The sequence below is a fragment of the Brienomyrus brachyistius genome, chromosome 4, assembly GCF_023856365.1.
Source record: "Brienomyrus brachyistius isolate T26 chromosome 4, BBRACH_0.4, whole genome shotgun sequence".
NCBI classification, from domain to species: Eukaryota; Metazoa; Chordata; class Actinopteri; order Osteoglossiformes; family Mormyridae; genus Brienomyrus; species Brienomyrus brachyistius.
This window is the reverse complement of record NC_064536.1, coordinates 1,455,762-1,482,274: the sequence shown is the minus strand read 5'-3', so window position 1 is coordinate 1,482,274 and position 26,513 is coordinate 1,455,762. Positions and strand designations below refer to the sequence as shown.

Here is a 26,513-nt window from a genome sequence, read left to right as displayed (position 1 = left end):
TATTCATAACAAGTCGTGGCTAAACTTGGGAGTATTTCAAAGGTAAATGAACTTCAATTAACACAAGTGCCATAGTATAATTATTATATTCCTATGTCCTGTTGTGTCCTTGTATGCTTAAATGTTTTTTTATTTTTAACATTTCACCATGGACACTGCATGCAGTTGGCCCACCTAAGGCTCGTTGGTGCAAATAAAGGGAAATTAATTGTGAATATCTGAGAAGGGCGATAATGTAGATAACTGTCCCTGCGCTCTGAGCTACTCTCTGTTGTTTATCTTTGTTAGTTTTATATGCCATTTTAGGCTCATTCACCATCATACACCTTGCTTACATTGTGCAGGCTGCAGCTGCCCACTGTGTTGCTTACCCTCAATTTTCATGCTGCACACCATTCCCTAGAATGGTTTCAGACAATGGCAGTGGACGGAAAACCAGTCAGCCATAAACTCAATCAGGGTTTAAAAAAGCTTCTGTCCTTTTCTATCTTAGGGATTAACAAGTGTCCCACGATGGACTGACATCCTACACAGGGTGTTCCCTGTGTTCAGTGGGGCGCCCTCTGCTGACCGGAATAGGCTCTAGCCCCCTTTGTACTGGGTAAGTGGTGTAAAGATGATGGATGGAGAAGTATGTCGCCTGTGTACCTGTCCTTGTAGCATGCACCTCTGCACCAGGCTGGTGACTTGTCACCGAGCCTTTATACGGTATATCACCTTCTCCTTGTTAGCACTTCACTTTTCAAGCCACTTCCAGTTTCCTGTCACCTCTGAACCTCACCACCATCACATGTTCTATTAAGGATATATCACCATCGCCCTCACACCTACCGGTGCCAGCCTGTAGTTAATACTCTCATTATACGCTGTTCTGTACCGCCTCAGCTTCCTCGGTGGAGGGATAATCTGTTGATTACGTCCTTATTGCTTTTGTGGTTTTCAGTTCCATGTGTATCACGACATTTCCTGTTCACACGGCTCATGTCCTCCCTCCTTGTCCACTCACAGCTTGGATTTATGGGTTACAGCCTTTTCTTCTCACTGCCCGTCCCGAGAGGACATCCTCCACTCACTGGGGATGAAAGTTTCTGCTAATGAAATACATCATACCGTTTTATTAGCTTGGGCTGTTAGGATTGTATCAGAGTAACCGCCACACTAAACTAGATGAATTTCCAAGGTTCATAAATGTTTTCGAGACTTGGATTGTATTTGCATACACCACAGGCGGGCAGGCTGGGGACGAATGCGCGTCAGTGTGACAAACTGATTTTGGTCACTGTTTGTCTGCGTTCCGCTTGATTAAGTAAAACCACACACAGAAAATCAAAAATGTTCCCATGTCCTGCTGATAAATATTACTTTGAGAAGGAGACTGTGTGCACCGAGGAGAGAGAAAATTAGAGAATCGCAATAACGCAGAGAAAAATGGCCAGACAGACAGAAGCAATATTGTACATTATAAGAAATGGGACTTTTATTCACTGAATGTGATGATTACTAATGTGACATTTACAGCTGTGCATCAGCTCTTGGTCCCTCTAATGAACAGCATGTTTGATTGAGTTTGCAGCCTCTGTAAATGTACATAACTGTACCAGCACATTGTATTGCAAGTGTTTAACTCAATGGAAATTTATTGCAGTGCACGTAGTGCACGTAGTTTTTAGTGTTTCTACAGGAGTATGATAGATATGCCTTTGTTATAAAATGTAATGTATTTGAGTTAATTTACTGTTACTGTAGTTGTAAAGTGAAGGAGGTGTATTTAATACTTTGGCCATGGTGGAAGTGCTGTTGAAAAGTGTGAAGGACTGAGTTGCTAGGAAATTGTTGGGTTAATGGATGCCTCAGTGCTGACTCTTAGCTAATTAGCTTACTGTGAAGGCATTATATTGCAGGCACACAGAGGTCTAAGTGTATATGATCACTGAAAAGCAGATGTAAAACTGAGACAGTGTGTGTCTGAGAGGGAGGTGTTTATGAAAGAGGGGTCAGTATTATGCATTTCCTTTGTTTGTCTTTTCATCTAAATCATTCCCCTGAAATGGTTTCATTGAATAACCCAGACAGCTGAACAACCGCAGGGGAAGATTGCTCATCAGACCATGATTAAAAAGCAGTAAATGCATGTAAACTCCCCATTCAGAGAATTACCGCATTGCACGCTAGCATTAAACTCCTTATTTGATCGAATTCATCTGCCTAAAAAAGTGAGTAACAGATGAATTACTGTGAATAGCCTTTAAGCTATTTAGGTGAAAAGACGTCCTTGATCTTGGCAAAAAGAAGTGGAGGGCGTTAGGTTCTCTAGAGGGGAAAAGGACAACACCGAATGTCAGGGGTTCAGGCATGATTTAATTTATTGCTGTTATTTAAAAAAAATATCCTAAACGTCATGAGTGTTTCTCATAAACACACGATAAGGCATGATTTGCAAAATAAGAAAATAAACAGCTAAGATATATATATATGTCATGCCCCACCCAAATGTTTTATTTCTGCGTGGAAACTGTCTTCAAACTTTATCATTGGAAATTCCCAGTTTTAACAGAGAGCATCTCGCATGAAAATGCAACACCGTCCCCGTGTTTACAACCTCCCACGGAGAAAACCTTGAGCTGTTCACACTCCGTAATAGAAAATATGAAGGATCGGGGAAAGTGACCGTGGAAAAAAAAATAAAAAAGAGGAGGAGTTTACAAACCGGATAAAGAGCCGTGACATCAGCTTGGAGAAATGTATGTGCGGTTGGGAAGGGAGAATTACAGAGCCGTGTGACTCGGGAAGAGGAGCGGACGGGGGAAAAGGCGTTTCCATTCTCAGACCGGCGAGTCTGCACGTACAAACACGCGAATCGGGCCGACTGCCCGGCGCATAGAATCCACCGTATATCCAGTTTACTGTCACTGATACGCGTTTCAGATAATTCAGAACGAACTGTTAATTATTTAGTAGCTTAAGCAACATTTTTGTATCACTCAGGAGAAAAAAGAAGGGACTTTACAAAAGGATCATTTTCAAATCCGAAAGAAGGTGAGAAGCAGACTGCATACACCGGGATAAGGAAACGCATTTTCTTTTGTTATTTAAGAGCATCACTGTGCGGCTGATTGATTCAGACCCTTCAACCCGGAGTAAGTTAATGTCTTAACAGTGTATCGTGCATCATCCAGATTTGGGATTGTCTGATAACTGGCTTATTTGAACTAGTTGCAGACTTTATTTTACGCCGTACGGGTTAAAGAACTTAATCGCGCATGTGTAATAAGTGTTTATGTTTAAAACGATATTGGTTAAATTGCGTTACTTTTATGTATTTGCTAGGTTTTACGAAAATGTCCTCTATGGCGACATTTCTGAGTCAAGTCAATAGCTGTTTCTATATTATATCTTCGTTCGCGTGTACATCCTATTCACGAGGGCATTAATAAATGAAGGAATCTACAGGTGGATATATGTGGTTTTATAATTAAGGTGCGTCTGGAAAATATGATGGCGGCTCTATCTAAGAACCGCGCTGTAAGTGGTTCATCATCATAAAACTGTCAGCTGTCACAAAGTCAGACGAAGCGCGTTAACCTGCCTGCAGTATCAAGACATTGCTCAGAGTTTGGACAGTGGTGTAACGGTGCTGTACTTTAAATGGCTTTGAGAGACACTTTATGAACCTACAATTGCGAATAAGAAATTGTAATTTAAAAGAAAAACACACGTAATGTTTAAAGTTTAAATTCTACCCGAAAACACGTGCAGCAAAACATTAACCGGTCCATTAAATTCAAGTAGTTGTGTTTATTTATTTATTTATTTTTGTGTAAAATTCAGGCTGTGGTTATTACGTCAGTTCTTTATCCAAACCCTCATATGAACCCCACAATGCATTTTAAACCCCCATTTCATCTGTGGTCATAATGGTTTTGTAATGGTTTGGCTGAAGGGCCCCCAGCCCCTCCCTCGGCACACTGTGTTTTACTTGCATCGCAGCAGCCAGGGAGTCATTGCGGTGTCTGTTATTGCCTCGCTTCTCAAAGGCGAGGAAATGTCATCATTTCTTTGTTCTGTGATGTATTAATTTCATATGATGCCATCCCGCTGAACCATAGTGCATGCAGGTGTGCCATTCACTGTGACAAAATGAAATGAGATCAGTGCACGGTTGGTGTCTGGTGAATCATCGGAGATATTTTTTAAGTTTAGTTTCAAACCTAGTGTGGTTCAAGGAAATGCGTCTTTTTTTTTTTTTAAAAAAAGAGAAAGATTACGCTTGATAACACGGTGCCGTGTCACAGGCTGATCCTGAAGAACCGATGGCATTCATCCTATGTGACTGACGTGGCCTAACCTCTCCTAAAGATGAAGGACTTGCTGTGAGCAATATTGGTTTTTGAGGGGTGGTCTGATGGGGGGTGTTAGACTCTGATATTGAGACTGAATTGAAAAATGGACAGGAGGGGGGGGGGGTTATTAACATGTTTTTCAGACCCTTTCCTGCAAACCAAAAAAAAAAAAAAACCTCTGGCAGATTCCCCATTTATGAATTTTTGCAATATTGGGACATTTCTTTTCTAAAGTGTGCAGAGTTGATCTTTCAATAAAAAACTGCAGTCAAGTGCAGACAGATAAGAGTATATTTGCAGTGCATATGCACTGTAATGTGCAATTATATATTTTGCAGTCGTAAAATTTGCTCAAATTTTCGTTTAGCTGGTTTCCAACATTGATTTTGTTAAAGATGTTGCTTCTTACCTTATACTCAAAATGACGTATGTGCTTCGATGCTTTTTCTGTTTTGAACCATCTCTAGTATGCATCTTGTGTAGTACCTTTCGTAAATGCACGTGTAAATTAGCAGAGTGAAGTGTTATAATTGGTTTTCAGATAATTAATAACTGCTTGTAAATAATAAAAAAAAACATTTCTAATACAATACAAAGAGATAATTATAATCAACTTAACTGTGGTTAAATGAATGTGAATTAGAGCAGTTGTAGCATATTTAACCAGACGGAGCTGACTTGCCTAAATGACTTTGCTCCTAATTGGGTTGTCCCACCTGCCATAATGACACAATAGTCAGTATTTGAAGACTGTGTTTTAATTCCTGACCTTGATGACATGTTGATTTGTGAAGTTCCTGTAACCATGGCAATCCTGAGACCTTCAGCGTGCCCTCCACGCTTCATTCCAGTTAAGCATGTATTCTTATTCTTACAGAATTTTTCTTTTTTGAAAACAATAGTCATAACGGCTTATATTATGGAAAATTAGACTAACAGTATGCATTTGAATTCTCATTGGTAACAAGGAGTAACCTAATGTATTCCATCCAAATAACGATCATTTATTGTGCGTTCTGTAATTTCAGAAATCTATGGCAAAAAAATATCTGCGGTTGTTCATGTTTAATATTTGTCTATTGTTAGTGATGTACGGATAAGGAAGTTTCTGGCTGATATCGATAGGCAATTGTTTCGAAAATTGACACCGATACCGATTGTGTGGGAGGTTCTGCTTTAATAATAAGTTTCAAAGGACATGCCACCCAGATAAATTAATGGATAAATAAATTGTATTCCAAAAATATGAGGAGTATTTTTTTTTGTTAGAAAGCATGAATTCTGCCATACAAAGGCATTCTCTGAGCACTGTGTTTTATAATGGTATACATCTTATATATTTATAGCATTTATAATGGAGAAAGGCTGATCATCAAGTGTGATAACCTTTCTGAGTAATATATTTTGATTTTGCGTTGTCTGCGTTGGATATTCTTTTGCTATCAAACGCTTGTGTTACTGACGGATTACTGTTATTTGGCAGTACTGCAGCCTTCTTTATTGGAACGGATTTATTTTTCAGAAACTCTTCATTCTCTTTCTACTGTCTCGCCTTAAGGTGACCAATCAAATACATGAAATGTTTATTAGTAGATCCTCCTCATGAAATTTTAGCAGAGCAATGTTTGCACAATGCATTTCTAATGTTGTTTTCGCTAACATCAAAATAATTCCACACAGCAGACATTTTTCAGACTTTATTTTGCGGGTGTGTAGAGCAATATGGGTCACAATTTTAAAGGGAATAATTGATGGTCAATATCGGCTCATTTTTAACCATTGGCTGATGGCTGATTGTTGCTCTATCGGCCAATACAATTGCTGCATCTCTACCCATTTTAAATACAGTTTCTGTTCTTCTCTTCCTAGTTAGTGTGTTACTACCATGAGTGTCAAATTGCTTAGTAATGAAACATAAATATGTTCAAAGAGTACTGTTGCGAAGGCAGAGACTTTGGGCTATTACTGAACGTAGAATGTTGATGGTTCTACCACTCATGTTGATTCTACTGTTTCTTCTCCCATTCCAGCTTCACTTTTTATATGTTCTGTGTACAAGTTGAATATGTGTTGTGATAGTATGCATCCTTGTCTAACTCCTTTACCAATTTTGTCCAGTGCAGAGATTCTTTATAAGGACATTGTGATGCAATAAGGCACGTGACCTCCTTCTGATATTCCTTGGTTTTGTTGACTAGCCATGGTGTGTCACAAATAACGTCTTGTTTCTTGGCCTTCCTATGTTCCGTGTCAGGCAAATGTTATTGTGTGAAACCTGCATTGAATGAAATCTCAAAGTCTGTGACATGGGGAAATAATAAATGTCTACCAGTCTGATTTTCGTTCATTCTGTAGGTCATTATGTTGTTTTCCAGATTTGTTGGAAAAATAAATGATGCGTTCATCTGGCTGAGAGTGGCTTAGTCCGACTTCACTAGTATCTAAGATGTTGACTTGTTAATGATCCATTTCCATCCTTACCACATACAGCTTTCCGTAGTTCCTACTTCTTGTGTTCCATATTCCAGTTGTGATCCTTGCTTTTCAGCTTCTGATTTTTCCCCCCACATGGCAGCGTCGGTAACACAGATGTTCAAAAGACTTTGATCGAGCTGCGTCACAAACACTGGCTGTATTCCAAAGAATCCTCAGCTCTCCTTCAGGGACATACTGAATGCTTTCAACCTGAGGGCCCCATCTTTCAGCACTCCATCATTATTTATTCTGGTGTGTCTTTTGGTACCCAAGCGGTTTAGCGCTGCCTTCTTCCAGGCAGTATGAAATTATGTCATTACTGGTGCAATCATTTTCCACCTACACAGTCATGTATTGCTGCTGCCCACTTGATAGTAAATGGTAGCTTTGGTGTAGAAACACGGCTTAATCCCATTTTCCTTTTACCCAGACCCTACCCCTGAGCTTGAAACTCCAGGTAACGTAGCTGGTAGCTTCTCTGATGCACACAAGCCTCCTCGCCCCAGCGGGGTGCCGCTCCATGTTCCCTAGTTGCATGTGTCATGTCACCAGTCGCAGGTTCATCACCTTGCTGTGTTTTCTTTTTCCCACCTTTTAGTTTGTAGGCTTCGGAGGTGATAATTTTCTGTTTGTGTGAGGAGAGAGTGAGAATGTGGGAAATGAGGCTTAAAGGCGACATTTTCATGGAATCTTTTTAGTAAGATAATAAAAGAATAAGAGAGAGAGGATGTTGGGAAGTATTAGGAAAAGATTAATGGTTTTGCAGCAGCTGTTCCTTCAAATATAGCTTAGGAAAGAAGAACCATGTCTACAGGTAAAGCCGTAGGTGTTCAGTCTGCCTCTGATTCTGTGCATCTCTCAATCTGGTGCTTCACAGCTCACTTGGTTACAGACTGAGCATTGCAGATATGGAGGGAGCTTCTCAGAACCGCCTGTGCTTGTGTGTGTGGGTTTGCTGGTGTAGTTGTCATGCCGTGTGTTTTTCTGGCATGCCGTCTTCACATGTTTCATTCATTAGCAACTTTGTCCTTATTTGTGTGTCTGTGGGGGGCCCGTGTCACACCCACCAGACTCCCTACTTGCTGCGTGTGATGTGGTTGTGTTGCTGTTCTGTGTTTTGCATGGTTGTTGATCTGTGTTTTGTGGATTTGTAACTCCTGGAGAAATCCAGAGCTGGCTTAGTGCTGGTGAGGCTGTGCTCTGGGGGTGCAAAATCCCTCTAACTCATTTTAAACCAAGAGCTGTGCAGCTGTGTTGACGTGACTTAGTGCTGGTTCTGGTGCTTGTATCACAATGCACAATGTCACAGTGGGCTTGCGTTCATAGTGGGGTACCGCAGGGTTCGATTTTAGGACCACTATTGTTCCTAATTTACATAAATGATATGTATACCAATATATACAGTAAACTGGTGAAATTTGCAGATGACACCAAGGTGGGTGGTGTAGCAGATACTGAATTAGTGGCTCAGCAGCTACAGCGGGATCTTGATTTAATTAGTAACTGGGCCTATACCTGGCAGATGAAATTTAACGTCGATAAATGTAAGGTACTCCATCTAGGGAGCAGAAATATAAAGTACAGGTATTTCATGGGTGTCACTGAAATAAAGGTAGCTGATCATGAGAAAGACCTTGGTGTGTATGTTGATGCTTCCATGTCCCATTCTCGCCAGTGTGGGGAAGCAATAAAAAAGGCCAATAGGATGTTGGGGTATATCTCCAGGTGTGTGGAGTTTAAGTCAAGGGAGGTAATGCTAAGATTATACAATTCCTTGGTGAGACCTCACCTAGAATATTGTGTGCAGGTTTGGTCACCATATCTTAAAAAGGACATTGTGGCCTTAGAAAAGGTGCAGCGTAGGGCCACAAAAATGATTCCTGGTCTTAGAGGAATGTCATACGAGGAACGGTTACTTGAGCTAAATCTGTTCAGTCTCAAGCAAAGGAGATTGAGGGGGGACATGATCCAGGTATATAAGATTCTAACAGGTTTGGATGCTGTTCAACCAAATAGTTACTTCAGCATTAGTTTAAATACACGAACTCGTGGCCATAGGTGGAAATTAGCGGGAGAACACTTCAAGCTGGATTTAAGGAAGCACTTCTTTACGCAGCGTGTAGTCAGAGTATGGAATAGCCTTCCTGATAATGTAGTGCAAGCTGAATCCTTGGGTTCCTTTAAATCAGAGCTAGATAAGATTTTAACGACTCTGAGCTATTAGTTTAGTTCTCCCCAAGCGAGCTTGATGGGCCGAATGGCCTCCTCTCGTTTGTATAGTTCTTATGTTCTTATGTTCTTATGTTCTTATCACTTGGTCCTTGTCCTAGCATAGCCAAGCCTTCCTCACTGTATCAGGCCCATGATTATTCATCCTCACTGTTAGAACTGTTAGTCATCATTATTTTCATCGGTGTGGATTTTGCATTTCTCCGCCTGGGTCACATGTGTGTGGAGTTTGCATGTTCTCCCCATGTCGTCGTGGGGTTTCCTCCAGGTACTCCGGTTTGCCCCCCACAGTCCAAAGACATGCTGAGGCTGATTGGAGTTACTAAATTGCCCATAGGAGTGCATGTGTGAGTGACTGGTGTGTGAATGTACCCTGCGATGGGCTGGCCCCCCATCCTAGGTTGTTCCCTGCCTCCTGCCCATTGCTTCCGGGATAGGCTCCAGAGCCCCCACGACCGAGTAGGATAAGCGGTTTGGAAAATGGATGGATGGATGGAAATGCAATATAATCCCTATTCATGGAGCTCCTTTTCTCGCCTGCTTTTTATTTGACTTCTCCTTATATTCTTTTAACAATTGCATTTCAGTACAGCTTCCAGTACTGCTGCTGAGCTTGTTTTTGGCCTCTTGCTGGTGTAGCTTTCAAAGTGTTTCAGAATTTTCAGATTTTTCTTTTCGCTTCCATGAGGTATGTTTGCTCTTGGTGAATTCAGGCGCTTTGTGTTCCTCTTCTTTGCCCTCCATGTCCGGTTCTGGCACTTTCTCTTTCGAAAAACCGAGTCCCTTTATCCTGCTGGAGCTTGCACCATCGTTGAGGATGGCTTTTTTTAGTGTAAAGAATGAAGCCAGAGGTTGCGTCTCAGAGGTGGAGAGGATGGAGAGGACTGGACGCTGGTTCAGCCCTGTTTCAATACATGTCCCTGAGGGTAGAAATGGATTTTCTTTTTTTGCAGGCAATTTCCTGTCTGCGTTTACTGCTTGTGTTCATCACATTGTGTTTATTATGTTCACTTCCAGCCTGTCTGGTATTGGTTTATGGAAACTATAAAAATGATCCTCTGTCTCAGATCAATTAGATTTGGAAGTAGTACAATGAAATGTTTGTTCATCCATCTTTTAGTTGCTTGTCCCTATAACAGCATAGGGCAGGAGGGACAGACTGGATGGATACTGGTCTATCACAGGGCACGTACACAGGCTATGGGCAGTTCCGAGGAATTTGGGCTATGTGCCTGTTTTTGCATTGGGTGGGGGGACATGCAAACCCTGAGCCCTGAAGTGGTGAAATTAGAGTGCTAACCAGTGAAGCACCGCTTTGAAGTTTCAAAAACGTGTGTATGCTGTGTTTATTCAGTTGAATTCATGTCTCCCTCGGCTTGTTGCCCACAAACACCTTGGTTGTTGAGGTCTTAATTGTTTCCATTTTGCAAAATCAATTTGTTATTGCAGAAACACGTTCTCTGGCTCAGAGACAAGAGTGTGTTTTGCAATTGGCTTTGTTACTGTGGGAATAGCTAATATTCAGTGTTTCTGTAGTGGGGTGAATTAGTTGCTGTACTTTGTGTCTCTTTTAGTGGTGTTTTAGTCCGTTTTGAATGTATTGTGCAGTCATTATGTCAGAAGGATGACTGGTATTTACAGGCTTGATATTAAAACGTTTTAGATTTAAGGGCCCTTTAAATGAATAATAGTTGACTTTTGGCTGTGTTTTTCTAACCATGGTTACGTTTTATTATTTTATTCTTATAATTAATATTTGAATATTTAGTAAGGTATGTGTTTGTTGGCATTTATACGAGCGTGTATTAGGATTTTGATCTGTATCAAATTTTGTAAAATAAATTGTGCTCAGTGGAATTTATGCCGCTTTGTGTCATTCTTAGATCTTAGATCTAGTAGATAAACAGGTTAATCCTCTCCAAATAAAAATGAGCGTGCTGTTGTTTTGCTGATCAAAGTGTGCTGTGGTCCATCCATCTGGCTGACGGGGCTGATGTTTTACGCCTGAATAATGAGAGTGAGGGCCCTGTCACCCCTGGCAGCCAGTGCCGTTTGCTGTAGCTCGGAGCAGCACAGTTAGGGCAGGGTGGCTCACCGTGTAGCACTGACACTGGCTGTACTGAATGTTTGTTCCCCTGCTGGTCTGTCAGCAGCTGTGCATTAACCACCTGATGATGTTTATCCCAAGATGAAATCATGGCCATCGCAGGCAATATGAGTCTTATGTGCGTATTTAATATGGGTCCTCCCTGAAATTAATATATTAATCCTCCGCATTCTGTCATCGTAGTTGCAAGAGACAATCATGAAGTGAAAATGTAGCAGTGGGATGATTTTTGGATTAAGTAGGAATTATTTGGTGTAAAATTGGGTGTTTTTTTGGGATTTCAACCGATGACCTCCCAATCACAGGCTCAGCTTCCTATGCTGCTGAGTCACACGCCACCCCCACATGCACTCATGCACTGTTCTTACTTTGTGCTGTGCTTTGTGCTTATAGCCCAGTGCAGGCACTTAGCGATGGGTGAATCGGGGGTTACGAGTCCCTGATGGACCTCCGGTCACCCACCCTTTCGAGTGAATAGACAGTAGCTGCCATAGCACTGCGGTATCCGTATGGCTCTTCTGTGTGTTGTTCCTCTGCGACAGTAGTGTTACAAGCCGCATTTTTTTTTGTGTTCCATCCCCCAAGACGCATCCGTTCCCTGGCCGTGCTCAGTAGTGCCTGGCACGGCCGAGGATGAGAGGTGCCCCTTTCATCAGACACTCCCCTCCAGCTCTTCTTCCTGTCTCTCTATCCCAAACTTATTCTTCATCTTCCATTAGGGCTGTGGGCGACATCTCAACAGACTCAGTTAACTCCTAATGAATGCCTCCATCCGAGTGCCGTATACATACAATTTGTCTTATCAAATTAATTTTACAGTCATATCTAAAGTTAACCTTAACCACTTAACAGTTAACCACTGTGTTCTTGTGGCGATGTAATGCACTTCTTTTTTCCCCGGTCTTTCCAGTCCCCTTTTCCCATTTTTTGCGACGATAGCATGTCACCGGTCTGCAGTCCATGTGATGTGGGTCCAGTAGATAGCAGTGCATTGTAGGTTGGTTTTAATTAATGTGTTGTATACAGATAGTTTTAACTTGCATTGGAATTTTTCAGGTTGCCTGAGGCTGAGCAGGTTAGAAGACTTGTTATTAGAGCTTGCTAATTTATTTTGCTTATCCATATAATAATGATTTAATTAAGGTGTCTATATTTTTGCCTTATTTCAGATCTGTCCAGGAATGAGTGTGTTCTTCACTGCAGTCACCCAAATGAGAGTAGAGTTGCACATTCTAATGTGATTGGTCACACACTGAGCAAAATTTCTCACGCATCACATGGCATTAGGCAGGGAACGATCAAATGGGACGTATAGATGGGAGCTGGTGTATGGGCGTAGAAGGGAGCTCTTTTATGATGTAAATACAGAGTTCCCATGCAGAGGACTAGGTGGGTTTTATTGGTATGGTAGCTTTTTGTGACTTGGGTTTATGAGAGAAGATGAGATCATTTGGTGTGGTCTGTGAACGTGGTTTCAGTATGTTTCTGCATGGGTGCTTTTATCTCCTGAGAAACCCATGTGGAGGAGACATTCCAAAGAGGTAGTTATGGGTGCATGGAATTTTTCTGAATATTTCATGAGGAAAATGCACCGAAAGCATCCCTTTGTAAGTGTAATAGGCTGTTCCCTTCAATTCTTAATAAAGCACAAATTATTTTAGGTTTTTTTTTTCCTTGAGTACCAATAGCTCTGTTGTTCAGTTGAAGTGTAACCTGCCAAGCACAGCAATGAAAATTCAAACACCCTCAATACAGCTTTAAAGGAATACTGAATACGTTGCCAAAATATTAAAGAGATGTGGTGGAGAAAAATGGCTGGAATCATCCCACTAAACCAATGCATGTCATGTCCTTCACCTGTTCATTACCCAGTACCCATTACCCAGTACCCATTACCCAGTACCTATGCTTAGTGTCTTCTTTCTGTAACACTTTGAAGGGACACAAATAACTCAGTAACTCATTTACTACTCAAGTGCAAATCATGAACAAACCTAATGACTGTGAAATACATGAACCGTTACGATTGAGTAATGATGTTTGAACGTGAGACCGGTAGGTAACAAATACTTGGTTTCTAGTTAATACATTAAGTAAGAGTGTACTGCAACATTATTTGTGCCCCTTCAAGTAAACTGTTCCACTTCTTTTCTTCATTGTATTCCTTGTATATCACTCCTCTGCCTCCTATGCTTGTTCTTTTTTTAAACCATTTCTTGATTGGCTGTATTTCAGTGTCTCATTTGCCCTCTTTTACAGTCTAAATCCTTTTCATCTTTACTTCTTCTTACCATCGATCTCCTTTATTTCATAGACTCCCCTGACCCAGATACCTCTAAGGGAATATATCGATAAGGTTGTTGCAAGTCCCTGCATGTTCTCTGTCTCACACTCACTCACAGAGGCAGAATCAGGCTGTGTCTGTGCCCTATAATTGCTGTGAGCTCTTTCTTTGTGCCTCTGATGCACGCCCATCCCAGCCTCCTGTTGCGCGGCACGGCTTGGCCAGCAGGTGGCCATGTGAGCGTAGGGAGTCGGCCAGATACTGGGAGTCGGGGGAATGGTGACTCGGCAGCTGCTCTCTATGTGGGCCAGAGCCATGGACCGAAGCGGCTCAAAGCGTCCCATTGTCTGTTCCTAGCAGGGAGCTACGGTGGAAGCTCACCCCACACACCTACACAGCCCCCTCTCCACACGCACACACACACATACAATCTGAATGCAACTCAAAGTTTACTTACTCACTCACACCAAAATGTCACTTTTGTTCACGGCGCCTGTAGTAACGCTTGTTCTAGCATCCGTGCAAACATGCACACACCCCTTCAGTGCCTGTCCTGCCTCATTCCCTACGGTGTCTGGCCTCCGATATACCAACTGCTGTGTCTGAGTGTGGACACAATGCCGTCTGAGGATGAAATCTGTACTGCACTAAAAGTCCTGGAATGTCACTGGACGGTGGCACAGCACGGTTTTCCCTGCCAAAGTGGAACGGCGCGGCCTCCCTCTGTACCCACGAGCTCGGCGTAAACAGAACGGCATTTGTGCGTCCTGCGGTGCTCTAAATGGGGTCGTCTGACGGGCCGTCTGACAGGGTGTTGGCTCCGAGCGCTGCATTCTGAAAGAGAGAGTGTTTAACCCCACGGCCCCCCCCCCCCCCATAAAACAAAAGGCACTTTGCGATGAGCTGAGCGTGAAATGATGAATACGGGAATAGGGAAAAGGAAAGAGGTAGAATATGGGAGCGATAGTAAGCAAACCCAATGGGGAGATGGTGTAATTTCGTGAGGGAAGAGAAAATAGCAGGAAATAAGCAGAGGTAGACCACGTCCTGTCTGGTAATGGAGAGAATCATATGGCGAACTGAGGGGGTTAGCTCTCCTTAATAGGAGGTTCAGCCACTGCTCTTCTCTGCCCCGGAGTCTCTTTCCCTGAATTGATGGTGTTTTTCGTGATTCTGGGTAGGAGCAGTTGAGTTTCTGCGGTTCATCGCTGTTGTGGAGTCACAGTGGTTCCATGTCGATCAGAGCAGGCTGCTCGTTCACAATGCAGAGGCGACGATGCCTGAAAATGGCTTCCGCATAAGCACAAAGTGCAGCAGCTAAGGAACACTATGAAGGATAAGTAAAGCCAGAGGCACACCTCTTGGGTACACACACTCTCTCCCAGTAACTGCACATCTTCGTACTGGTCACTTTCAAAGCGTAATGCTCATGTGTGCAGCTTGAGGTGAGGCCGTACCCACAAGGCGGTGTTAATTCATTACCTCTGGCAGACTATTTCTAAAAGCCATTGTAAAATTGGTTTTGCATTTTAAAGTGTCAATAGGCTCTTAAAGAAAATTGCTTAACTTCAGCAATGATTCTGCTTTTCTCCTGAAGGCCAAGTGTTTCCATATGAAATATTACACTAATGGAGAATGGCAGTCATAGGCAAGCTGTAAAACCAAGCAAATTAACTGTTGCTCCCAGCAATTAAACTCAGTTTCAGCCTATTATTTTAGCTGAGTCGATTCTGTGGCTTATGGAAATGTGGTCAAGGGATTTGTAGAGAATGGTAATGGTAGGAGTGTTTTTAAAATAAATCAGTGCTGTATTTTGAGGTTGCTTGTCTGAGGCGGGGAGTCGCTTTAACTTTAAGCGAGGCCCTTCCTCTAATGAATCCCTGCAGAGAATGGCTGAAGTGATATAAAGCCTTTGTGTCCTCCACCATGTGCAGAGCTAATTGGGTGATGTCATAGTGAGAGTTGAGCAGCAACTCTGCCCATATGCGTACACCTGGCTGCACTTATGGTCGTCCATCAGAGCTGCGCGGTCTTGTTGCCTTGTTGTGAAGAGTGTGACAAGTGTACGGGCAGTGATGGTGTGTGGAGGAACCTGTGTTTCTGATCTAACAAAGCTTTGCGGCTGCATCAGACCTCTTTGCATCTTAATGCATATCGAGTGTAGAAGATCCTATAATACAGAGGAACTTAGGTTCAAATGCTCATTCATAATAGCATAAGGAGTGTGATTATAGTTTGTCTTTTATTTAGTGCTTTGTTCACAGAAGTGGCAACTTGTTATGTAATGATGTTCTTCAGGAGATCTTGAAACATTTTACAGTACAGCGGTAGCTTACCATCCACCCCCAATGTTTGCCACCCACGTAAGTGATGTGTTGTGCCAGAATGCCATGCATCAGTCGCAGGGGCCACGGCCTGGTTTTTAATTAGTCCACAAGGCTCAGAACCGGTCAGCTTGAAAGACAGACGGCCAGTTGGGGAGTCTGCCTAGGACATGAGGCTGGCACCCCCACTGGTGTATATTCCTGCTGTGAGTACTGTGAATCAGCCCCTGAAAGTGAAAAATGTCACGAAGAGATGGTTCTCCTAAAGCGTGTTGCCTGAATCATCACCCTCTGACCTTCCTGTTTCGATGAGAAAGGAGTTAGGAGGCAAGGCACTTCCTCCGTTCTCTGGTCATGGGGTGGAACGTGACGTCTAACATCTGTATGGGAACGAAGCAAGCGTGGTTGCTAGCTGTGTGAACTCTGCTTCCTGGGAGCTGGCTAACCTTGGCTGATTGGCCTGTTCACTGTGGCCGTTCCGTCACCTCCCTCTGCTCACCTCGTCGACACATCTGTGCTTTAATAGCGGAGATAGGAAGCCAAACGGAGGAGGCGTAGGGAAATGGCAGATGTTTCCTGCCAGACCTGTGATTTTGATTGTCCTTCTTGTAAACAGCTTTGATGTCCCAGCCTGACGAGGCTGCCAGTGGTATATGCGGTTTTTCATATGTTCTGCATGGCTAATGCATTTCAATGGTGCTCTTTTGTCGATGACTGTTATTTAATACAAGAGCTTCCAAGTTACACAGCAAAACAGGCTTCGGTCATTAGTCACAGGAGAAGCTTATCAATCTGATAGTGTTTATCTGCTTGTCAACAAGCTAGACTCCGTGTGTACGGTGTTTGTTTTCCATTTCACTGTCAGGTGCTCATGTCACAGCTAGTGTGATTATTTAAAAATGAGAAATAATGACGCTCAATAAGCAGCGTTATTGGGGTGAATACGATTTTTCTGAATTTATTCAGACTCAACTCCTCTCTTATCCGTGGTCTAAAATGTGCAGATTATATTGTCATTCTGGACTGTACAAGGCTGGTGCTGGTCCATTGGTAGGGATAGGTTTGGTCTGGTCTGCTGTGGTAGCTGGGTGGAGTCATGTGAGGTCTTGAACCCAGGTTTTGGTTTATATATGGTGTAGGGTCAAGCCTTTACCAGGAATGCAGGAAGTGTCATATTCATTGGTCTTGGTTTTTTGCTGAAGACCTGCCCCCCAAACCCTAACCTTTGGTGTTTCACTTACAGCTTTTCATTTGCATATTACCCCCCAACCCTATGGCCCAGTGTTAGTCTCTTTTTGTTTTTTTTTTTGGATGGGGGAGCTGCTTTCTGTTGCTAGGCAACTGCGTTCTGTTTGAAAAGCAAAACAGGTTTCCATGACAACATCAGCTATGTGTTAAGACTGGATGGCAGGCTGGTGAGCGGGGTGTGTGGCATGGGTAACGGGGGGTTGAGGGGGGGGTCACTAGGAGCATGGCTCTTTCTAGGTCCTCTTTGTCTCTGTGAACGCGGAGTAGCTCACCAACTCAGGAAACTGAGATCTGAAAGTCCCCCCCCCCCCTCTCTGAAAGCAAGCGTCTGCATACACCTGTAACGGCCTCACACACACCGTCTCTCAACATCCAGTCCACTTTTTGTTGCCATTCTGGCAAGTCTGATGAGGGCAGGTGTGATGAAGTAAAGGATAAACGATAAATGCAATAAATGGCAAATTTGTACTGCATCCATTATTGAACGGCAAAGTACATGGACATAATGATGGAAGACAAAACACGCTCAAGACAAGCCATACGGGAGCCGCTTCGTGGAAGCAGAGTGAATGAAGAACTTGTTTGTTCCAGCGACGTTCCGAGTGTAATTTTTGACTGACGTTTGAAGGAGAAATGGGGCTTTAGTAAAAATTTGACTGCGGCTTGCAGTGTCTTCTGCAAACAACCAGTTTACTGCTAGCATTTTGGTTCTTCATCAGGGCATATAATAAAGATTTAATTAAGATAAACATAAAAGTGACTCATTATGGTGTTGGTTTCCCTGCAATCCCATGGCATGCCTTCTGCCGTGCCTTCTGTTCCATCCAACATGGCTGTCGTTACTGTGTGCTCAGTGCGGTGTGGGTGTGTAACGGAGTACGACTGTGCAGCCTTATTGCTGCATTCGTCAATGTGTGTGGGCATGTGTGGGGGCGTGTATCAGCACATTATTGTATGCTTCTGCAAGACTGAGTGAAGACTTACCTCTCTGTTTGTTAATGTATTAATGCTGCATTAGTTGCTGTGAAGTTTATTGCATTCTTTGTAGCTATTCGGTAGGTAGTTCTGGAATAATATCTTGCAATATTCACTGTTTATGGCTTTATCTGCCAGCTGGTGCATAGCTGTTTTAAAGGAAAACAGTCACTATCTATAATGAATCAAGAATGTGACTATGGATGTCGTTTTTTTTTATTGATTTTTATTATTTTTTTATAGTTGCAGTGAGGTGTTGGGAGCAGTCTTTGTATTGACAAAATGTGGTGTAACCCAAGCTCACAGTAATTGTCCTAATGTAGTTGTCCACTAGAGGGCCAATGAGAGGGGAAAACTTCAGCGTCGTAGGCCGCGAAAGTTCAGGAACTGATAAAGAATGAGCAGTGCAAGCCGCAGCTTATGTCCTGTCTCTAATCTTTGTGCCGTTCGTTTGGTGGGACTGAGTCACTGTTTTCTGACTCCCTACCCTATCCAAGTAACCATGGAGTGTGTGAGGCATGGCTGCTGAATGTCGGGAGCTTGTGTGATAGCGGAGAGAGGGGTTGTGATGTGCTTTTAGAGACAGGGTGGGCGTCACAGGGCTATTAGATGGATGAAGAGAGCTAGACCTGGTGCTTTTGGGGTAGGGGTGGGGGGCACTTTTGCAGATTAGGCACTCCAGAATGCTATGTATCATGGTCAGAGCAAAAAAGAATGTGGAGAGAGAGAGATACACACACACACACACACACACACACACACAAAGGTGACTTCCCAAAAGAGCACGCAGACTCCTCTGAGACAAATACAGGGAAAACAAACAGGATGGGAGGGAGAAACAAAGGGGAAGAAATGAAACAAGCTGAAAGCTACTGAAAACACAACACGGAGGAATTGCGAAGCACTCTGCTTTGTGTGGGGGATAACATGTTTGCTTGAAAATTTGCATTTTGCCTTAAAATATGCATGCATAGTGTCGCGTGTTGTACCTTTATTTCACGTAGTAACACTGAAATAAACTGCCAAATGAATGTGCTAAAGCTAGCTTTGAACCATTTAAATATGATACATAATTTTCTCTAATCAAAATGAAATTATATGACAGAGCCAGTATGTGACCCATCAGCACGAAATGAGTCTTAAGTCGCACTGGTAGAAATACGGCCATAAGACTCATGGCGATGGGTCACATATGTCAAATTGAATTAGTTCATGGTTCTCTACTGAGTAGGAAGCTAAAGCTAATTTTTAACAGCAATAAAATTACAGCTGATGTAAGACTATTTATTACTGCTTAAGTCCCTCTGCTATTGTAAAGGAAGCCCCCTCACTCTGTTCTTTTGGTAGTCAGCGTTCGTGACTGTCGTGAAAAGCGCGTTAACTCGGTCTGGGTGTTTTTATTGTACTGGCATGAACACATTGAATGCATGTGCAGATGATTCAGTCATTTCAGTTACCAGCCAATGACGCGCCATCATCAGTCTTTCAAAATCTGTTACTGGCAAACAAAAGGATCATTATAAATAAATCCAGTTTGAACCAGCTTGTCACATTTTACAAGGTAGTTGTCACTGAATGCAATTTCAGTGATTTCCATTTATGGAAGTTTTCCTAGAATGCAAAATGCCAGTTTTAAGGGAAAATGTAACTTTATTCTGTGAACCTTTCAGAAGGCTTTGAATCGCCTTAAAGAATTTAAAACGTTGCCAATAAAACTGCAAATGCTTGGATGAGTAATTATGATTTCATGATGCAGGTGTTGGATCATACCAGCTTTTTCTACACACTGTAGACAGTCATTTGGTCTTTTTGATGATCTGTTAGCTTAGCGACCAAATAATCCTGGTTAATCTGAATTTGCTGTGGCAAATTCGTAACAGCATTAGGTTGATTTTGATAAAACAGTTTGCTAACTTTCCGTAATAACTATAGTGTTTGAATATAGAAACTAAAAGGTATTTTATTTATTTTAATGTAATGTTTTGTGGTTTTAAGGCAGTGTTTAATGGAATCGGAGTTATTTGGTGTATAAAGAAGGAAAATTGTATTATAAATTTACTGTTTATGTCCAAACATCTGTAAACCTGCTGGTGTTGACGCTGGGATGTCCCCGTTTACAGGACATGTCGGAGTACAGTGCTCTGCTTAGTGACCTGTCTGAGAACATCACCAATGAAGACCTGGACCAGCTCAAGTCTGCTTGTAAGGAGGACATTCCAGAGGAGCAAAGCAATGCTATCACCTCCTCCAAGGAGTGGTTCCACTACCTGGAAAAGAATGACAAGCTTTCCCAAGGTGAGAGAGACCGAGCACAAACACACACAAACACAAATCTTGCAAGACACCACAAAGCAACCACAAAGCACAGAACAACCATGAAGCAGATGAAATAGGCCAATATATGCCTTAGATGGGATGTTAGCCAAACATAGGGACTAGCATGGAACGTGGAGAGAACGTGCAGACTCCACACAGAGATTGTTGGTCTCTGGATTAATATAATTCTTCCATCTTCTATCATCTAAACACTTTTCCTGGCTAGGGGGTACCTGAAAACTGTAAAGCAATTAAGTTCATATGCTGAGTAGCTTTATGCTTGAAAAGAAGGCACTGCTGACATGATTTTCTTGCCGTTGCTTCTGCCATTGCGCTCAATTTGGTTCTGTGGTAGTAATGATCAGTACAGGGCAGGAGTATTGGCTGAAGGTAAACGCCTTCCTTTGCTTCCCGTGCTGCGATTCTGTAGATAACCTGTGTTACATCGAGCACATCTTCGAGATCTCGCGACGCCCTGACCTGCTGACACGCGTCATCGAGTACCGTACCACAGTGCTCAAGATTTCCGAAGATGACGAGATCGACACCAAGCTGACGCGCATCCCCTCTGCCAAGAAGTATAAAGGTGCGCTTTTATTACTCACTCTCTATATTCCTGGTTCACTCCACTGCCGCATATCTAAAGAACGGCTGATCTGTTGGTGTCTCTTTCTAGATATCATTCGCCAGCCATCAGAAGATGAGATCATCAAGTTAGCTCCACCCCCCAAGAAAGCATGAGGTCACCGCCCCTGACCTATCAAACGTGATGCAGTCGTCAGTGCTCCCCGTATAGCTCAGCAACCCGGTCGCACCAGTCTACCCTCCTACCCAATGAAATACAATGTGGACTCTCCCAACAACCAATCACAGAGCAGGCAGGCCTCTGTTTTCCACGTCTGTGAGAACAGAGAGGATTCCAGATGCATGAGGAACGGGAAGAAACACGGTGACCGATGATGCGTCAGAGCTTGTGTCATCTTTCAGATGTTTGAAAATAGTATTTTAACTCCCAAATCTACCTTCTGGTAGCAAAAGTTTGCCAAACTATACATTCGTTTGACATCTGTGATGCTTTCGTTTAGGTCAGATTTTCCGTCTGTTCCATTTGAAATATGAGGGTTTGTTTAGGACAGTATTAATAACTTTGGAAAAAGTTAAAGCTCAATATATGATAGTATTAAATAGAGATTTAGGTGAAAATATATCAAAATATTGATATCCCTTTAAAAATATTTTTGAATTGTATATCAAAGATCTATATTGTTTTTACACATTTATTTCTTTTTGTCTTCACAATGAAAGCTGGAAGATTGACTGATGCTTCTGTGTTTAGTAGTTTAAATATTTCCCTTATATATGCCCTCTTTGCCAAGTCTTGGTAGTCTGTTGCAGTGCTATACAAAATAAAATAGTGGTTTTCATAGAAATAGTAAGATGGTAGAATGTACTGGTCAGAATTTGTACCAAAAACAAAAGGAAACATGTTTTCTGTCAGACAGGACTATATTTTTTCCAGGGAGAAATGGTCCTGAATGTTTAACTGGGTTACAATACAAGCTGTTGTCCATTTCCTTAGACACATTTACACCTGATTAATTTTAAACTGTATGAAAATATAATACATGTATTTTTAATATAGTTTGGCTAAATTAGTTGCAGTGCCTCGGCTGATCGATATAACATTTAAGTTGTAAAATCTGTGCAAGAATATTGCCTCACTCTGAAGCATGAAGCAGTAAAATGCTTTACTTATAACACGTTGTGGAAATCTCCGGAGAGGTTGTGTGCTTTTTTTCTTGATTGCTCTGGCATAATGAAAGGAAATGGCGCCCTCTGGTGGATTTTTCAGGCTTATTTTCACTGTGTTGACGTAGAACTGTTTGTATCGTGCATCCCCTACCTGTTTTAACCAGGATCTGCAACTCAAGGCAATAGCCTTGATATTCTTTGCTTATAGGACCAAGCCCGTGATATTCTTTGCTTATAAGACCAAGATCTTTTTTCATGTTAATTCAAATGTATGCTTAGGTATTTATTTTGTATTCTGTGTAATTTTGGAATAATTTTTGTTTCTAGCAAGCATAATGTGAAACAATATTTGCTTGAAGATAGTGGTAGACTGAGATATTCTATGCAAATGCCTTAGAGAAACTGAACTGATGGACTTCATGGATTCAAATGGAAAATCTAGTTTCTAATCTGTTTCATTACCAGCGCATTTAATTGAGCCTTTGCTTGTTATTCTGGTGTCGCTGCTGTTGGCCGGGTCATAGCCAGCCCATCTAATGAAACACTACACTTGAGTTACAGCTCTGGCTTTTTGCCCTGGCCCTTTCATTACATTTCTGCTCTCCCATCTATCAACGGGCTGTTTTGTGCAGGAATATACTGTCTGTCACTGCCCGCTACAGTCACTAGTGAGGGCGGGAACAAGGAGCGTTGATGATTTCTGTGGAGGAAGGAAGGCTACATGTCTGGAGGGTGTCTATGAATGTAGGGTACGGCTGCTGGTGTTTGTGAGGGATGGAGACTGGATGGATTCTTTTGGATACGTTTGGAGTAGATTATTGTGATGCTTATTTCGTTTTTGCAGGTTTCTGAGTTTTAACAAAATCAGTGACCATCCACATGACATGTGAATCCCTTTAATATTTAATCAGTAATTGAAATACAAATATCTCTGAGCAGAGGCTGAACTTGCTACACGTTGACACCACCCAGTTGGCTCGTCTCAGTAAATATCTCTGAAAAACAATAGTAATACTTTAAGAAAAGGTGTGTGATTTTGGAAAAATCTATATGTCTACACAATCGAGAGAATTGGATGGTGCAGTGATGTTGGGTTGTGTTGGGAGGTGGTGTGTGAGGAAGGCATGGATTGGACTGGAAACGGCAATATTGAGGGAGTAGTACGATATTCCTGGGGCAGGCAAAGCAGCGTGTGAGTGGACACTAAGAGTTGCTGGCATGGAAAACTTCATTTTTAAATTTGATTAGACTCTTTAAAAGCTGATAGATGTAGTGTTATGGGGTTCTAAGCCAGTATCACAGCATGGCGTACTCAGATCTTTGAGAAGCAGTGGCAGAATACCTAAATGATTGTGTCTGTGGTGAGCAGGGGCCAAATCTGCCTGCGGTCTGAAGTGTTAGTGCTGCTGTTAGATGTGATTCTTGGGAATGTTATTTCTGGCCGAAAATCCTGACTGTGACAGTGTTTCTTAGTGTTGTGCAACTGCCTGAAGGAAGAGCTGGTGCACGCAGGTATTATCGCAGTAAGTGTGCAGTACAACTCCATGCATATTTTAGAACTGTACTCATTTAGTTTAACTTGTAACCTAAATCAAACTGTATAGTACTGGATTATTTGAAATTAAAATTCTGTTTACAGGACAGTGTGGTATGAAGCAGACCCATAATTACCAGTTGCTCTTTAAAGTTAATGAATGAGGCATGGGAATCATGTGGCAGACCACAGTGTTTAAACCACAGCATTAGTTTGTTACTAACAATTTTTGAAAGAAATCTGGAGTGTGCCACTGACAATACATTATATGATTGGGGAGAGATGCTTTGTTTAAACAACAGTTAAAACCATTACAAAAATTGTAGTGTGATGTCACACAATGTCTGTGATGTTAAATGAAAGGACATTCTGTTATAAACTGTTATTACAAATGCTAAAGAAATTAATTCAAAAGTTTCTTAGATTTTGCCCCATGTCAAAATTTTACAGTTCATGTGAATTGTATTTTCTGTCCTTAAGTTATATGGTGTACATATTGTGATTTTATTTTAATATTTGACTATTATTTATTAAATTTAAATATTTAATCTCATAATTTCAAACATGGTGGAAACAATTGATTGGGATGAACTTGCTTGTTAGGAAACATTCCTTTTCAAGAAATGATTTCATGGAGAACCAAGTCTTTTTGTTGCTCTTGTTGTTGTTATTGTTGCAAATAACTACTGAAGTCAAATGATTTAATATGTTCTGTTGTGGAAATGAAATATTTTTTTTTGCTGTATGTATTTCAGTTGTGGGTTTAAAGATGTTTACATTGAAATGGTAAGCAATGAGACCATTAGTGACTCAATAAGTTTATTCACACTGCTGTGCTGTATTTCCTGTGCATTCGTCTGTGTATGATTTCCAGAATACTCCGATTTGCCTGGGGAATTCGCCCAGATCTCCTTGTGAGTTTCGAAGTTCACCTGGGGTATTAGAAATTACATTGAGCACTGAAATCATTCACAATCCAACTGGAAAATGAGCAGACAACATAGCACATACATATATAGATATATTTATATATATATATATACATATATTTATTTTTTCTGGGAAAGCTATATACAACATGGATTGTTATTGCTTTAATACATACTAATGTTTCTCTATGAAATTATGATTCTGCAGTGACCAGCCTGTGTACCACTGCATAGCTGTGCAACGGCATGAACTTATCGATCAAAGAAACGAATTAAATACTGGAATCTTGGTGCCATAGGATGATATCTGATGTCAAATCTGCAAGGTGGCAAATGCTCACATTTGGAAATCACACCGACATTATTACTGTAGTGCATTACTGTTTTCAGTTATGTAATTGAAGTGCAGGTTGAACTGAGAGCACATGTTACGAAGAATTTATCTTGATCAAGGAACAGTATATAAGACCTTGTCTAATCTAATCTTTGCTAACACATCTCTCGTAACTTCGGCCTTTATCTGCTTGGGATTTAAAGGCTGAATAAAGAGCTGATGTTTATATGAAACATTTTGCCATGTGCTATAACAAGCTTTGCCACTTTGAAGAAGAAATTTGAAAAAAATGAAACTAATCCACACTGTAATGAAAATAACAGTATGAGTTTAATTGTGGAATTGATATTCCCTTGACAGCACGGTGTGAGATGCTGACTTTAAACTTGGGTTTTATCTGTTCGATATCAAACATAGAGCAATTTGCTGTGGTTCCTGAACTCTGAACTGGAAAAGTGCAACATTAGATTCCTGTTGTGTTTTTGCAGTGGCACCTGTTCTCAGCAACATCACAGCATCGCGAAACAGAATCGAGTCTAGCTGAGACGCAGGCTTGAGTTTGGGGCCCAGTTCTCATCCCCACTATTGTGTATTGCAATATACGGGAGACATTCGATCGGCAGACCTGTCAGTGCTCAGGTGTGGACAGCAGGGATTTCTCTTATCTATATTTTTCTAGATTACATGCAGGTGAAAAGAAATGCACTTTTTCTTGGGGGGATTTCTGTGGTTGGAAGCATGGCCTGTAAAGTTCAGAAAGCCGAAATACACAAATGGCAGGAAAATGTGTGAAACCCCTTAAAAAGTATCAGACTGAATCTAACGGCTAAACCTCAGATCTCGTTAATGGACAAACAATTCCTAGGTCATTGCTGTCGTTTTTCAAGACTAATATCGGATCAGTCTGGTTTTCTATTTGAGGTTAAGAAACTAGTCAGTCCCATCGTCACGGGATTGTCACTGGGCTGCAGTGGAGTGACATTTTAAGTCTGTGATGCAGTGACTGTTAAAAATGTTTAAGAAAAAAACATGATTATCCATTTACTGATTGCTAATGCAGTGTATGCTGTTTTATTATTATTTTGATGTTACACCATTGAAGAGTAAATGATATATTGAGTGTATTTAAGATGTGGCTTTTATCTATTCATTGGATTATTTTAAAAGGCCTTTTTGTCATTGTGCTAAAATAAATATTAAAAAATATTTGCTAACCTAACAAACAGTGCTTTTTAATGTTTAGTTTAAATATTAGTTTTATCTAAAACTGACAGCGGTATGTAAAGCTTTAGTGTGTCTCAATATGAGAGACACATTAGAGAGAAATGCGGAGACCAGCGGTGGGTTACTGTAGTACAGTGGGGTACAGTGCACAGTGGTGCACTGGTTAAGCACTGCTGCTTCACATCTCTGGGACCAGGGACCGAGTGTCTGCCCCAGTGTGTGGAATTTGCACCTTCTCCCCATGTCACTGTGGGTTTCCTCTGGTTTCCCCCCACAGTCCAAAAACATGCCAAGGTCTGGTTGGCATTCCAGCTCGGGATCTTCCAGGCTTTACACCCATAACCATAGACGATGGATGGATGTTACATAACTTACCCTTATTTGTGGTCTGTTGCCACTGAAACTTATATGGAAGATATTCCTTTTGTGTGAAAAAGCATCA

The 26,513-nt window shown here is 41.6% G+C and overlaps 1 protein-coding gene across 3 annotated transcripts in view; it reads left to right on the top strand.

The window, feature by feature from the left end:
• The first annotated feature begins 2,723 nt into the window (after positions 1–2,723).
• Positions 2,724–26,513, top strand: part of LOC125740521 (astrocytic phosphoprotein PEA-15-like) — a 44,569-nt gene continuing 20,779 nt past the window's right edge. The window contains exons 1-4 of one of the 3 annotated variants that reach the window (XR_007397635.1): positions 2,724–3,137; positions 20,103–20,277; positions 20,729–20,884; positions 20,975–25,537. Coding sequence is in view for 2 of the 3 variants with exons in the window: in XM_049011778.1 (XP_048867735.1) it covers positions 20,106–20,277; positions 20,729–20,884; positions 20,975–21,039 (393 nt within the window). In the remaining variant the exon portion in view is untranslated. Of the gene's footprint in view, positions 3,138–20,102; positions 20,278–20,728; positions 20,885–20,974; positions 26,062–26,513 lie in introns of those variants that run through there. The other 2 variants (XM_049011778.1, XM_049011776.1) reach the window with 2 other exon arrangements.